The sequence below is a fragment of the Camellia sinensis genome, chromosome 4, assembly GCF_055761805.1.
Source record: "Camellia sinensis isolate YWXY chromosome 4, ASM5576180v1, whole genome shotgun sequence".
NCBI classification, from domain to species: domain Eukaryota; kingdom Viridiplantae; phylum Streptophyta; class Magnoliopsida; order Ericales; family Theaceae; genus Camellia; species Camellia sinensis.
The window spans coordinates 191,941,792-191,956,916 of NC_138964.1; the positions used below are offsets into that span (position 1 = coordinate 191,941,792).

The following is a 15,125-nucleotide window of genomic DNA, read 5'->3' on the forward strand; positions in this document are numbered from 1 at the left end:
GGTACATCCGGACACAAGTTCGATTTGCTCGTCGGGTATTCGACTTTTGCGGCGGAACGTCACAGGTTTGAGCTTTCCAAACCCTGTATCCTTTCTGCCCCATTCTTGGACCATGACTTGGTCCTTTCAGAATATGCTTCTTGGTGCACTGCCGGCCCCCACTTTGAGGCCTCAAATCAGAGGGGGTGGCCCCCTCTCTTTTGGTTTTTGTTTGCTTACATTTTTGGCCTTCCAAAGGAGCATACCTCTCTGTACTTTTGAGGCTTGGTTCAGGCCCTTTTTTGTGACTTTTAGGACCTGCCTTGGCTCTGCCCATGGCTGGTTTGGTCACCTTTTGTATGCATCTTGTATGTGTAGTGTAATCCCATTTGTAGCTCATCAAAGTAGCATGTTTGCTTAGCTTGTGTTGAGTCTATTTCAGTAGGTTTTTGGTGATGTTTTACCATGCCTTAGATCTTTTTTGGGTTGGTTTTGTCATTCCATGCATGTATAATACACTTGTAGTGTAAATCTCATAAACTAGCTTTATATGCTTCTTGCTTTAGCATGTCATCCTAGCTTATGTTCAGCCTATTTCAACATGTATTTGGTCATCATTTGGCACGTCATGACTCTATCTTTTGCTGATTCAGTCGTATTTTGCATGCTCCATATACTTGTAGAACAAATCTTGCTTACTAGCTTTATGTGCATGATGCTTTTACTCATCATCCTAGCATATTTTGGCTTTGCTCCAGCATGATTTTGTTCTTATTTTGAGGTGTTCTAACACTGTTTTGTGCTACCATGGCCATATCACTCATGTTTTGTATAGCTATAGTGTAAATACTTAGGCTAGCCTTGGGTTTTGAGGCCCCTACCATGCCATACATGTGATGTTTGCATGCTTTGCCATCATTTTACATGTTATTTCAGTCCATGAAATGTGGTCATATACCTGCATTTGACATGCTTTGAATGCCTTGGAGGTTTGGCTCTTTATGCCCCATGAATGGATCATTGTGCATGCCATTAAGCCTAAGCCTTTGGCTCATCATACCAGTGCATTTTTGGTCTTGTTATACCATGATGTAACTCCGTTTTATGCTGTCCAAGTCATGCCATGTTTGGTTTTAATAGGTGTAGTGCATTGCCTCTTTTATAGCCTTTCATGCTCCATATTCTTGGCCTTGTGTCCTAGCCTATGTTGGCTAGCTTTGAGCTTGTTTTGGTCTTGTTTGGACCTACCTTGGGACTATTTTAGGTTCCCTTAGCCCTTTGGGGCTTGCCTTGCATGGCCATGGCTTAAGTCCCTTTATTAGTTTCAAGCTTTGAGCTTTCTAACATGCTATGCTTGCATTGCTTAGTTGATTTGACATCAATTTACATGAGATTTCAGAGGATGTAGTATTGTCATACTTCCATGCTTGTCACTCTTTAAGTGTGCTTAAGAGTTGCATCTTTGTGCCTTAATCCTTAAGCCAATTGGCATGCATGTTTGCCTTGTCTTTTCATGCTTTTCATGCTATCAATTCATCACTTTTGGCCACTGATTTGGGCCTATTCGAGAGCTATCCATTTTGGTTTAAGTCCGTCTTTGCATATTGTTGCATGCTTGTCTTGCATGTTGTTACATGTCGGCTTCATTTTACATGCTGTTGCATGTTATGCATGTTTGCATGTTTAGGATTGTATGCCTATTGCATATCGGTTGCATTGCATCATGCTCATATACTTGTTGCATGCTTGAGTTATTGCATTACATGTTTGCATGCTTAAGTTGCATTGCATGTTTGCCATGCTTGTTTTGCATTGTCGTTTGGATGTGTTAATCCGAGCACTAGAAATGAGTGGCGTTTAATACTTCAAGTGATGAAACGTATCTCAATTCTCGGTCCCCGACACTCTTGATGATCCATGATAGAGTTCTAGGCACTTGTGTGTTTTTCTTGTGCATTCATTTCATATTGATTTGCACAAGTTAGATCTTTGGCCATCATGCATCGGGATGCGTGCTTGATGGTCGTGGATCCAACTATGCCTCTCCCTTGATGTTTTGAGGTGATATGGGGTGGCATAGTGCGTACATACCCTTGGGAGACCCTCTATTTTCTCTGTTTTGTGCTCTACTGCAGCTTGGTGTCCCAGCACATCAGTGGCCGGCAGTGCCTTGTTGTTGGCCAGCACCCTTTCATTTTTTGTCGGCAGTGGCTACCCATGGCCGGCAGGCCACTGATGCACTCCCTAGCATGTTTTTGGTAAGGTTCAGCAGGAATTCCTTGAGGACACCCTGCAGACAGAGCCTGTAAAGAGCAATCGGAGAGCGTTTCGAGGTGAGAAACCGAATGCGAGCATGCATACCCTTCCGCTTCTGTGAACAGAGCTGGAGCAGCTTTATTTGTTGTTTTTCATTTGTTAATTAATTAAGTGTTGTAATAATTAGTTGTAGCTAGTTATTCAATTCGGTTATGTAATAATTAATTAGCTTGTTAGTTAGTTAATTAGCCGGTATGTATTATTTATTCGGACCCTCCGTCGAGAGGGCCAATTTTGTAATAAGTGTGCATGCGTGTGTGCATGCCTTCCAACCCCACGTCTTTCTCCCTTTTACTTACCCGCTTTTGTTGGTTAGTTTTAGGTCATGTTTCAATTAGCATACTTATGCTTTGCATGTTTGCATCCATTCATCTGTCTAACATCCTTATGCTTTGCACGTTTGCCTACACTCATCTACATTGCATGCACCAGGCTCGGCCCATCATACTAACTGCATCGTATTTCAAGTTCCAAGTTGAATACATGTATCAATTGCTGCATCTTATATGCCATTTTAGGATAGCCGAGCCTATTTCTAGTTGCATTTTGCATGCGTCGCTGTAGACGTCCCCCGAACGCCCCGGGAGGGCGAGTCCCGTTCTGTTCGTTTTGGGGTCACTACAGTTCGGACTCGATTTGTGTCACGGTTCTTAATCTGAACCAAAGAGTCCAAATCTAACAAATCGTTTTGAGAAACAGATTTTTGAAAAGAAGTGCCAAACATGGACTGCTTTGCCAGATACAGAGTCGCCACCTAAATATTTTTATGGGAGAATTTAGGAAACCCTGACTCGGTGCCGAAGGCCACATGTCCGTCATCACCGGAGTTGTCTTGGCTCGCGAGCTTGGGTACGATCGGGGAAGGTCAGCTATGAGCACCCCCTCTCACCCGATCCGAAGATCGGCCTCTACTAATCGTGATATCCGTCTTTGAAAACTTTATGTGTTCTTATTCCGTTTATTAGCCTAGAATTACTATATTATGCGCACAGCAAACAAGTATAGACTAGATTGCCTAATTTGGAAACAAGCATTGCATATCCGTTTGTTTTGAAAAGCGCTTTGGAATTTGCTACTCACAAGTAGGCTAAAACACGGATTTCAACGAGTTTTTCTAACTCAAACAATCCAACCTTCACCCATAGGCGTTCAAACAGTTTATCTCATATAAGCACTTAGCCACATGGTAAGCATGTTGTCATGGCAACATTCACACGCATGCGAGATGCTAAAGCATAAATACTTACATCGTACTCCGTGCCAAAACAATAAACTAGTTAGCAAACATGCGTGTCCTAGTTCATGTCAAGTTGACTAATGCAACACATGCAAGATGCAATTAGAGTAGGCTCAGCTAACGTAAACATGGCATGTGAAATGCAACCAATTGATGCACGTATTCAATTTGGAATTTGAAATACAAATGCAGTTAGCATGATGTATCGAGCCAGGTGCATGCAGGACAAATGTATGAATGCACGCATGCATTGCATAAGGTATGCTAATTTAAACATGCCCTAATACTAACCATCAAAGCAGGTAAATAAAAGGGAAGAAAGAAGTGGGGATTGGAAGACATACACACACTCACCCACACTTATTACAGATTTGCTCTCGCTCGGAGGGACCGAATAAATAATACAAATTAATTAACTACGCAAGCTAATTAAATATTACAAATTGCCTAATTAATTAACAAACCAACTAAGCTAGGGAAAACAGTAAACTACCTCGGGAGGAGAGCCAAATGCAGCGCGTGCTCGGGTCTTGCTCGGAAGTGCACCGCCATGCATAGTCTGCCTCTATTTTCCCTGCTCTGCCCCTATGAAGACTACCAAAGTCTCAAGGATGCTTCTCTGGATACTGGGATTCACCACCGGCTGAGTAGAATTACCACCGGCAGTGGCATGTGGTCACCGGCACAAAATGAAGCTATCGGCAGAAGGATAATTGCCGGTCGGCAATGTACACTGCCGGTCGGCAAAGAATGCCTGCAGAACCTACAACTCACAGCAGCAGAGGACAGAACTTGCATGGAATTACAATTCAAGGCATATATGCACCAATCATGTCCCTTATCATGTTTGTGACTCAAAAGGGCATGTGTCTCGATTCTCGGACCGACAATCACGCATTTTCATGCATGACGGCCCAAAGAATCAAGTGTGCAACTTTCATGTCAAATGAAATGCAAACCAAACAAACGAGCCGAGGCCCAATTCCTATCACCAAGTCAAGGAATAAGGTATGCATGCAAGATGCAATGCAACCTAGGCATGCAAGCTAAGAATGCAACATGGCATGGCAAGACACTTATGTAAGCATACAAGCAAACATGAGGCAATGCAAACTAATGAAAAGGTGGACTTATACATGATTTAGGCAACTCTAAATAGGCCTAAAACTGTGGCCATAGTGCTATAATAAGGGACCAAATACACATGCACACATACACATGATCAAAGGCCAACACTTAGGCACAAATTGGACAACTCTCAAACACATTTGAAAGGAGGTAATCATGGACATATAGCATGCAACATAAGCATTGAAAATCATGTTAAAACATGGTGCCAAACCAAGCAACAAGTCAAGCCAAACATGCAACAAATGGCCCAAGTGCTTGAAGCAAGTCAAAGGGGCTTGAACCATGACCAAGCCAACCAAGCCTCATAAGGCTAAGAGGACTTAAAATAGGTTCAAGACAGACCTAGACCATGCAAAGGGGACCCCCTAGATGGCATCTAGGTGGCTCAAAATCATAGGCATGTATAATGGCCAAAACATGGAACATGCTACACAAGCTTTCAAAGTTTCAAAGAGGTATCTAAAGTAAGCATGCAAGCATGCTATAAGGTCTGAAATTATGCTATAATAAATCATTAGAATAAAGCAAGTAATGCATGCTATATACTCACACACTTGAGGCCAACAAGCCAAAATGCAAAGGGGGTATCTAATGCGTGCCATGGCCGACCCAAACAACTATGGACAGACCTCTAGCATGGCAAAATAAGCACACAAGCTTCACAAAACGAGACCTAAAACATGCTCGAGCAAAGGCTAACAACCTAAGGCACATTAAGGCAATAACAAGGCATTACATGGTAGGTATGCTAAGCATGCATGGTGTACCAAAACCAACACACAACAAGGTTATATCATGGCATAATAAGCATGGAAAATAACCAAGACATGATCAATACACACTCTAACATGATACTCTCTCAAGAGGCCAAAAAGGGTCCCTTTCAAGGACAACAAGGAGAGGGGTGGCCCTCCCCTTTTAGAGACTTCAAGGCACCATCTCCACCACTGAAATCCCTCAAGATTTCAGTGGTGAAGAGGCCCAAACACCAAAGTCTCGAAACTTGCACAAAATAGCACAAAATGAGGCCTTTCAAGGCCTAAGAGGGGTCAAACACCCCCAAACCACAAAACACTCTTAATAAACAATTAAGAGGACTAAAAAACAGAACTTTTTTGTATTATACACTAAGCTCAAAAACAATTTTAAGACAGGTTGAAATACAATGCAAGATTGGGGAATAAAGAGGCAAAATTGTTACCCTTGAAGACCCCTTCAACAATGGTGCTCCAACAGCTCCTTCTAGGTTGAAAACAGCTCCAAAACTTCAAAACCAACCTCTTAGAACCTCAGTAGCTAAGTGAAGGTGAAACACTATGTGTTTGTGTGCAATAGTAAGACACAAATGCACTTTAACACACACAAGAGGGAGATATAGAGATAGAAAGTGTATGGTTTCTAACCCTAGAACTCAAAACCCTAAAAATGGCTGTCTAAAAATATCTAAAGTGTCTCAAGTGTCTAACCCTAAAGCCAAGAGAGAAGGCTCTCTCTTATAGAGCTTCTTGTCTTGTAAAGCTTACAAGACAAGCTTCCAAAGAGGGAGATCCCTCCATAAAAGCAAGACAGCTGTGATAAAATATCTGCAAAAGCAGATGCACAGTAGTCGGCCGGCCAAAAATGCCATTTTGGCAAAAAGGAGTGCCGACCGGCAACAAATAGTGCCGACCGGCAACAAAAAGTGCCGATGGCAGCAAAAACCAGCCAGTGACCTCTAGTCACTGCTGGTGGTGTGTGGGGATGCCTCACAAGGCATTCCCTGCCCCTCCAAGGTGAAACACAAGTGTTTGGTGCAAAACCAGACACAAAACAGTCAAGTTCGGAGGTCCTGAGGCAGGGCGCGTAGCCGAGACCTCCGGGAACTCCAAACGAACACAAACATGGGTGATCACCGAGTGTTCAAACGGTGACGTCCAAGTCTTGAGGACGGTCAAAAATGGGGTGTCTACAGTTGCCCCTCTTTGACAGAACTCGAAAGTCATAACAATGACGGGAGTGAATGTCAAAGCCCAGAGACGACCCATTTTTTACAAGGCCGAAGACTCAGACAAACATGCAAGACAAACAAGATATGCGCCCGAAGGCAGGGGCAAAATGCAAGACAATGCACGACGCCGAGCATAACTTATGATAATGCAATATATACAAAACAATGTATAAATAATGTAAATGAAAATGCAATGCAATTGAAACAATGCAAACTATATGCAAAGCAATTGAATCACGATCCAATCACGAGTGGTTCGAGACCACACCTATGTCAAATAGATTGATGGAGGTAACAAGTCTGTCTACCATAGAACGGTCAACTAAACTATGAGCATCGTAGACAGACACAAGAACAAGTATTGGGGGGAATTGACATAAGTGGGGATACGACCCGCTGGAGAAAGGACAATGATCCTAATGCTGGATGCAAAAATTACACTACAATGTAATATATATATATATATATATATATATATGGATATGCTGGGGAGATGAAATGGATATGGCACGCGGGCCAAACCAAATTTTGCCTAGGAAAGGCATGTACACATACAAGCCACGTCTAACATAGAACGGTCCACTGAACTATGCTTCGACACGAGAAGTATGGGCACATACCAGACCAAGCTCAATCATGGAAAGGTGCAAACCATAAATGGAAGGTGATGCAATGAAAGCACGCGATCTATAATGCAATAGATATGGCACGCAGGCCAAACCAAATCTTGCCTAGGAAAGGCATGTACGCATACGAGCCATGTCTAACACAGAAAAGGTGTTGCAACCCTCAAACCAACATACCAGCGTGGAATAGGCGCGTACACATGCAGAACTGTGTTTTAACATGAAAAGTAAGGGCACATGCCAGACCAAGCTCAACCTGGAAAGGCGCAAGCCGTAGATGGCAAGTGATGCAATAAATGCATGCAAACTACAATGCAATATCTACAAATATGCAATGGAATGGATATTTACAAAATGCATGACAATGCAGTATGATGCGATCTACTGGGGAAAATGCAATGGATGCATGCAAGCTATAATGGAAATGCATGACAATGCACTATGATGCAACGACTATGATTGCAACTTTCCCTATCTTACCAACAGGGCGATATACTAGGTTGGTTCAGTATCCAGAACTGAGGCGCCGACATGCTGCCTCAATCTATGGGGTTTCCATACAGATTTCAAGCCGATGATACACCCCTGGGTATTTAAACCAGACTTTAGTCTCCGAACTCCCGAACCTTTGCGTTCTAGGCATTAGCCGTTCGAACTCTAGTTTCCACCGTCCCAGTTGGTCTTCTAGGAACTCACCGCAAACATAGGCAGGTGGCTTTACCAGACCACCGAAAGTCGTTCGGGCACGACAAACACCAAAGGAATTGCACCTTCAGAGGATTTAGGGTCTCCTGGACCGGGATGCAAAATGTATGCATGACAATGCATGTGTTTTTTTATTTTTGAAATGCAAATGATGTATAAAATGTATGTTGCATGAAACGCGTGACAACACGCGGCTTAAGATATGCATGGCAATGCAACCGAGCTGCATACATCAATGTGCCGAAGGTTTTGTACCTTCCAAGAATTTAAGGTCTCCTAGACCGTGTAGATTGCACGAGGAATGCATAACAATGTAGGTAAACTGCACACATCAATGCACCGGAGGTTTCGCACCTCCCAAGGATTTAAGGTCTCCTAGACCGCGTAGACATACCTGTGCGGTTCATCTGGTCGCTCCAGCCTCAAATGAACCGTACATACAATATCGTGCCTGAAAACAAAACAAACTCAACAGGTACAATGTCGTTAGCAACATGCATAACAATGCAAATGAAAGTAAGACAACGCAGGTTGCAAGGAATGTAAGACAATGCAAATGAGGCACGCATGCTAATGCAAATGACGACACACATGCCGACGAAAATGTGACACGCATGCCAATGGAAATGAGGCACGCATGTCGATGAAAATGAGGCACACGTGCCGATGCGAAATGATGCACGCACGCCGATGGAAATGAGACACGCATGCCGATGAAGATGGGGCACGCATGCTAATGGAAATGGGGCACACGTGCCGATGCGAAATGATATAAATGAGACATGCATGCCTCATAGGATGCAAAATGATACAAATGAGACACACGTGCCTCATAAGATGCAAAATGATGCAAGTGTGACACGCATGCCACACGGAATGTAAAATGATACAAATGAGACACACGTGCCTCATAAGATGCAAGATGATGCAAGTGTGATAGGCATGCCACACGGAATGTAAAATGATACAAATGAGACACACGTGCCTCATAAGATGCAAGATGATGCAAGTGTGACACGCATGCCACACGAAATGCAAAATGAAACAAATGAGACACGCATGCCTCATAGGATGCAAAATGAAACAAAGGAGACACGCATGCCTCATAAGATGCAAAATGATGCAAGTGTGACACGCATGCCACACGGAATGTAAAACAAAACAAGTGTGACACGCATGCCACACGGAATGTAAACTTATACAATTGGGCTTATACGCCACGCGAAGCCGGTTTATATTCAAAACAATGCAATGTACTAACAAGTACAAGTGAGGTGCGTAAAATAGCGCGATAGGATACATGCAAGATGCAAGTAAGGTGCACAAAACAGTGCAATGCGGTGCGCAAAATAGCGCGATTGAAATGCAATGCACAAAACAGTGCGATGGTTTTTTAAAGTGCACAAAACAGTGCGATGCGCTAAACAGCGCGATTGAAATGCAATGCACAAAACAGTGCGATGCGCTAAACAGCGCGAGTGAAATGCAATGCACAAAACAGTGCGATGCGCTAAAGAGCGCGAGTGATTTTGAAATGCACAAAACAGTGCGATGCGCTAAACAGCGCGATTGAAATGCAATGCACAAAACAGTGCGATGCGCTAAACAGCGCGAGTGAAATGCAATGCACAAAACAGTGCGATGCGCTAAACAGCGCGAGTGATTTTGAAATGCACAAAACAGTGCGATACGCTAAACAGCGCGAGTGATTTTGAAATGCACAAAACAGTGCGATGCGCTAAACAGCGTGAGTGAAATGCAATGCACAAAACAGTGCGATTGATACGCGATGCACATGGGGCAACTTTTGAATTTCGTAAAAGCCAAAAGGATACGAAAAGGATACACCTTGCACGAATTCGAGTTGTACGCACAGAAGACGTGATCCGAGGTCACAACGGAGGCCGGTTGAGCGTCGGAGATACACTTTCTTGCACTTTCTTGAGCTATGAAGACCAAAAACTACTCATATGGCCTGAACAAGGCTGTGGGAACACCACCAGCCGGGAGGGGAAGACACCGGCTGTCCACCAGCTGCAAAATAATTCCATCGGCACAATATTCTGCCGGCCGGCACAAAATGTTGCCGACCGGCAAAAAGTTCCTGAGTCGGCCCAGATTCGACATTTCACCACGGGTGTTTTAAAATAGGGTTTCTAAACCCTATTCTTCACTTCCTTCTCCGCCGAAAACCCACACTTTCTCTCTCTAGAGTGCTCTCCTCTCCTCTTTCCTCCGTTTCTTCGCGTTCTACGCCCGTTTCGTTGTCGGATTCGCGATTTTCTTTGCATTTCGGACATTTTCAACCGAACAAATCTTTGTTTCGGTGCCTCTTTTGCCGTTCCCACCTTTTTGGGGTTTGTTCCCCTCGCTTTTCTCTTGATTTCCGTGCCCTTTTCACATCCCGGCCTTTTCGGTCATTTTCGGCCTTCTTGGGAGTTGACTTTTTGGTTGACTTTCCATATTCTAGCCCGGTTTTCCTTCCTCCGGCTATTTTCTCATCATTCTTGATATGGCGGATGACATTCCACGCGGTGGGACTCCCCCGGATCACGAGATGGATCCCGGGGTCGAGCTCCTACCCTTGAGCGAGCGCTCGTTCGACCCGGCGACCTACCGGCCGGCGATCCATGTTCTGCCCCCAAACGGACTGCGCCAGTTCAGGAGTTTCGAGAGGCAAGTGCCACCCGAGCTATTACTGCGTGAGCCTACCTCCCACCTGTCCTTCGACGCTTCCGAGGTAACTCTCTTTCTCTGCTTTACTTTCTGCAATGTAGAACTTCTTAACTATCAACTGCCACAACCGATTACAGTCGATACTCTATATATTGTAGTTGATTGCAAATGCACTTGCAACTGATTATCTGTTTAGGACTCACACGTGCACACACACTGCACTAGCCTTGAACCACTCAACACACGGCACACACCGTATTCCACTGCAAACACCGGCACCCGATATCTGCTTGAATCTGAACATATGCACACATGCTATACTGAACTGAACCATCCGAACACGCTGACGCATCACACGTTGTAGTTCACTGTAAGCACACCGGCACCCGGCATTTGTTTAAACCTGTCAAACTTGCACACATGCTACATCTGCTCTGAACCACCCAAACATGCTGACGCATCACACGTTGTAGTTCACTGTAAGCACACCGGCACCCGGTATTTATTTAAATCTGTCAAACTTGTACGCATGCTACATCTATATGCTTCTTAGAACTGCATTTTGAATATTGCCTTGCAATTGTTGTTTTCTGTTTACAGGGAGATTCCCATACCATTCGCGAGTATGGGAACACCGGCGCCCGGGACTGGTACGCCGAGCTTCCCGATGCGGTCCGTCGCATCGTGGACCAGGCGGGTTTTGACGCATTCTGCAGAGGACTCTCCAGGCTTACTACGTGCAGACCTCTACTCGCCGCTTTGGTGGAGAGGTAGTGGGACACCACCGATTCATTCCATCTCTCCGCGGCAGGGGACATGACGATGACCCCTTACGATTTCTCGTTGCTTACAGGCATCGGGGTAGGGGGTGATCCGATCCCTTTCGATATTGACATGGACGAGTGGACTGCCGTGCAGATCTACTTGCTCGGTGAGGTGCCACCCCTCACTCGCCCAGGTTACGTCCGATATTCCTGGTTCGAGGTGCAATTCCGGGTCCAGCCCACCCTTGTTGATGCAGCCCCGATGACTCCGGAGGCCGTGGAGAGGTACGCTCGCGGCTTCCTCATGTTTTTGTTTGGGACGACTATTTTCGCCGACCGGGCGAACACCGTGCCTCTCTGCCTGCTCAGCGCACTGGTGGACGTCCGAGGCATCTTGCATTACGACTGGGGTGGCGCCGCTCTGGACACTCTCTACGGATACATGAGCTCGGCTTCCCGCGGCAGCGGACAGTTGCTCGGAGGCTACTGGCGGGTCTGGGAGGTACGTTTCTTCTCCGCTTTTCATTTATGCTTTTCTATATTTTCTGTACTCTGTACACTGCACACACTGTAGTCTACTTTATACTTGCTGTATACTGTACACACGGCACACACATACACTCTGCTTTACACTGACTGTACACTGCTCACACTGCACACTCTGCACAATACACTGCACAACCCGTGGCTCTGCTATTTCTGCTTTTACTCTATATTCTGCTTTATCTTATAAATGCACTGGTATTTACCTTGCAATTGTGGGTTTATGCCTACTTTCCTAGGCTCGCACCCATACCGGTCATAGAGACCCCTCTGGTCGTCCCCTTTTCGCGTCGCTTTGACGGGAGATGCACCCGGAGGCCGCGAGAGACTTTCAGCTTCTTCCGCCGCTTCTTCGACACCATCACGGCCGCGGAGGTATGTTTTACTTGCAGTCCATTTAAGCTTCGCCTTTCCACTGCATATTTCAATAACAGTAGATAACAAACTGTGTTGCATTTTCAGATCACCTGGCAGCCTTGGGCTCCTTTGCCAGCTGTGACGCGGGATCGGTTTGCTGGCGCCGATGAGACCTCGCGTTTCCTGATCTTGCTGGAGGGCCCGGTCTGTCGGGCTTGGTACCTGGGTGAGCGTTTCTTACGCCAGACCCTAGGGTTACCGGAGTAGATAGTCCTGGTTCACCCTCCCGAGGATATGAGGGAGACCGAGAGGCTCACCACTGAGCAGATGGCCGACTATACCATCGGTTGGGAGGCGACCTGCTTCAGAGGCATCGGCGACTACCGAGAGTACGTACAGATGTATCTTATGCGGCCTCTGAGCGTCGACCGTCGAGCTGAGGGAGTTAGACCCGTGGCGCCAGCAGCGAGGACAGAAGCGGGGGCTGGAGCTGGAGCTTCGAGGAGGGCCCGAGTCCGTGGCAGGGGCGGAGTTCAGGGGGGACGGGGGATCGGTTGGCCTGTTCTGCCTACTTCATTGACTTTCCGAGGGCAGGGCGGGGCGACCTATCAGATCCCCTTCGCCCCTCCGCCGGCTGATCATGAGTTTGTCGGTGTCCCCGACTTGCCTCCGATATGCATTACTGCATTTTTGTACAGTCATTTCATTTTAGTTTATTTGATATTCCACAGAATATTGATGCATCTGATATTTTGCAGGCTTCTTCTGAGTACACCCGGCAGTCATTGGAGATGAATGCCTCCATGATGGGGATGCTACAGCGGACCTTTGATCTCCTGGCCCTTTACAGCATTCCGGTATGTTCTTCTGATCACGGCCTCAAATCACTCACAAGCTGATTCACGTAATCTGATGCACGACACAACACCTGATACACTGATCTCACAGCGTCCGATACACTGCATACACTGTATTTATGCACTGTACTCTGCACTGATAAACTGCTCACGGTATTCACACACTGTACTCATACACTGCATTCTGCACTGATAAACTGTCCACAGCATTCACACACTGTACTCATACACTGCATTCTGCACTGATAAACTGCTCACGGCATTCACACACTGTACTCTGCATTCTGTACTGATAAACTGTCCACAGTATACTGATGCATTTCCCTTTTGTGTACTTTTTCAGCCTCCCTTCCAGATTCCCGGGGTAGGAGGTGCTCCGGCTAGACCTTCCGTCCCTACCCGAGGGAGAGACGAGGAGGGCCGAGTATTCCCCCGTACCAAGGTGGGGCGCGCTTATGCTGGGAGTAGTTCGCGGGCTCCCGTTCCTAATGATGACGATGATGAGGATGACGAGTCGAAGGCGGAGGCAGAGGCAGAGTCGGAGTCATCGGAGGAGGAGACCGGAGGCGGCACTAGCTCGGGCTCTGACGACGATGCTAATGATGCTCCTGGACCTTCGTCCAGGAAGAGGACTAGGACAGACCGTTAGCCCTCGGAGTCACTGGACAGGGATACAGATTTTTGTTGTTTTTCTTCTCTTTCTTGTACTTTTCCTTTTTTGTTGGTAGTTAGGATGCTTTGTACTGCGGTAGGCAGATTTTTGTTTTCCTTGAAACTTTGTACTTGAAAAAGATTATGAAATGAACAAATTTTTTTCTTAAAAAGTGTTACATTTACATATCTCATGTATTGCATCGCATCCCATCATGTTACACTTCAATGTAAATGGAATTGATCTGTTGTCTGAATGATTGAGCACTTGCACTGTGGTAATCAGATAATTAAACAGCCAACGGCAAAATAGCCCAAGCAGCCCACTACCTGATTCTGGACATACACAGCCTTTACTCTGTTGGAGATTAATCTGCATACAGCCCATAACACAGCATTCGATTCATTCTGCACACAGCAAATCCTGAGTGAACAACCCAATCTTGACAAGACGGGGCTCAAAGACGGAATCGGTTGGAGTTGAAGCATGCTCAAATATAGAGAATGGCACAACATTCTGAGTATAAATGATTTTTGAAATTGAATAAGGGTTTTTCAAACCGGGGTATCGAGCCTACAACTGAACACAGCGGGGAAAGACAAAAAAGTACATGACCTAAACACAATGAGACACGCTCGGAAGAAACCTAAAGCAAAGGATGAAACCGACAAATCAAAAGACACGACACACAGACGCGTCAACGAAGACGGGGGACCTCAGATCACGAGGAGCCAGTTTCCCTGGGTATTGTTTCCCACCCTTTCTGATTTGTGATTCTCACATCACTCGACCCTCAAGCTCGGATTTTCTCTCAAAACCCTTTTCCTCACTTTTCTCTCAACTTACACCTCTCTATTCTTTATTCTCTCATTTTTCGTCCCTCCCCAAGGTGATTAATGAATGAATAGGAAGTTGCGGGTTCATGCCCAATGCCGTTAGCTCACAGCTATTTCTTCTGGAGGGTAGAGTGCCCTTCTGGCAAGTATGTTGACGACGGGGGAAAGATAGAATACCTGACTCAACTATGCCTCAAAATAAACCCATAATAACCATAACATTAACATGCATTTATAAAAGAAACTGAATCATTTGAGTTATTCATCAGAGTATTCTTATTGAAAGACATCACATGTAACATCCTGCAACGTCAAAATAAATGCCCTAAGGGCTTACATCTTTCCAAGCTAACACTTGGACACAAAAAGGATGAGTACTAACTCATTTACAATTTAAGCCCTAGGCTTGAATGTTTACATGAAATCTTAAAAATAACAAAATAAAACATATAACTAAAG

At 45.4% G+C, this 15,125-nt stretch overlaps 1 protein-coding gene across 1 annotated transcript; it reads left to right on the top strand.

Annotated features, from left to right (window-relative positions):
* The first annotated feature begins 230 nt into the window (after positions 1-230).
* Positions 231-13,946, top strand: LOC145789795 (uncharacterized). Its single transcript, XM_082867220.1, has 4 exons — positions 231-11,923; positions 12,204-12,339; positions 12,427-13,178; positions 13,522-13,946. The coding sequence occupies exons 3-4, from the start codon at positions 12,996-12,998 to the stop codon at positions 13,825-13,827; spliced, it is 489 nt and encodes a 162-aa protein (XP_082723346.1). The 5' UTR covers positions 231-11,923; positions 12,204-12,339; positions 12,427-12,995; the 3' UTR covers positions 13,828-13,946.
* Positions 13,947-15,125: the final 1,179 nt, after the last annotated feature.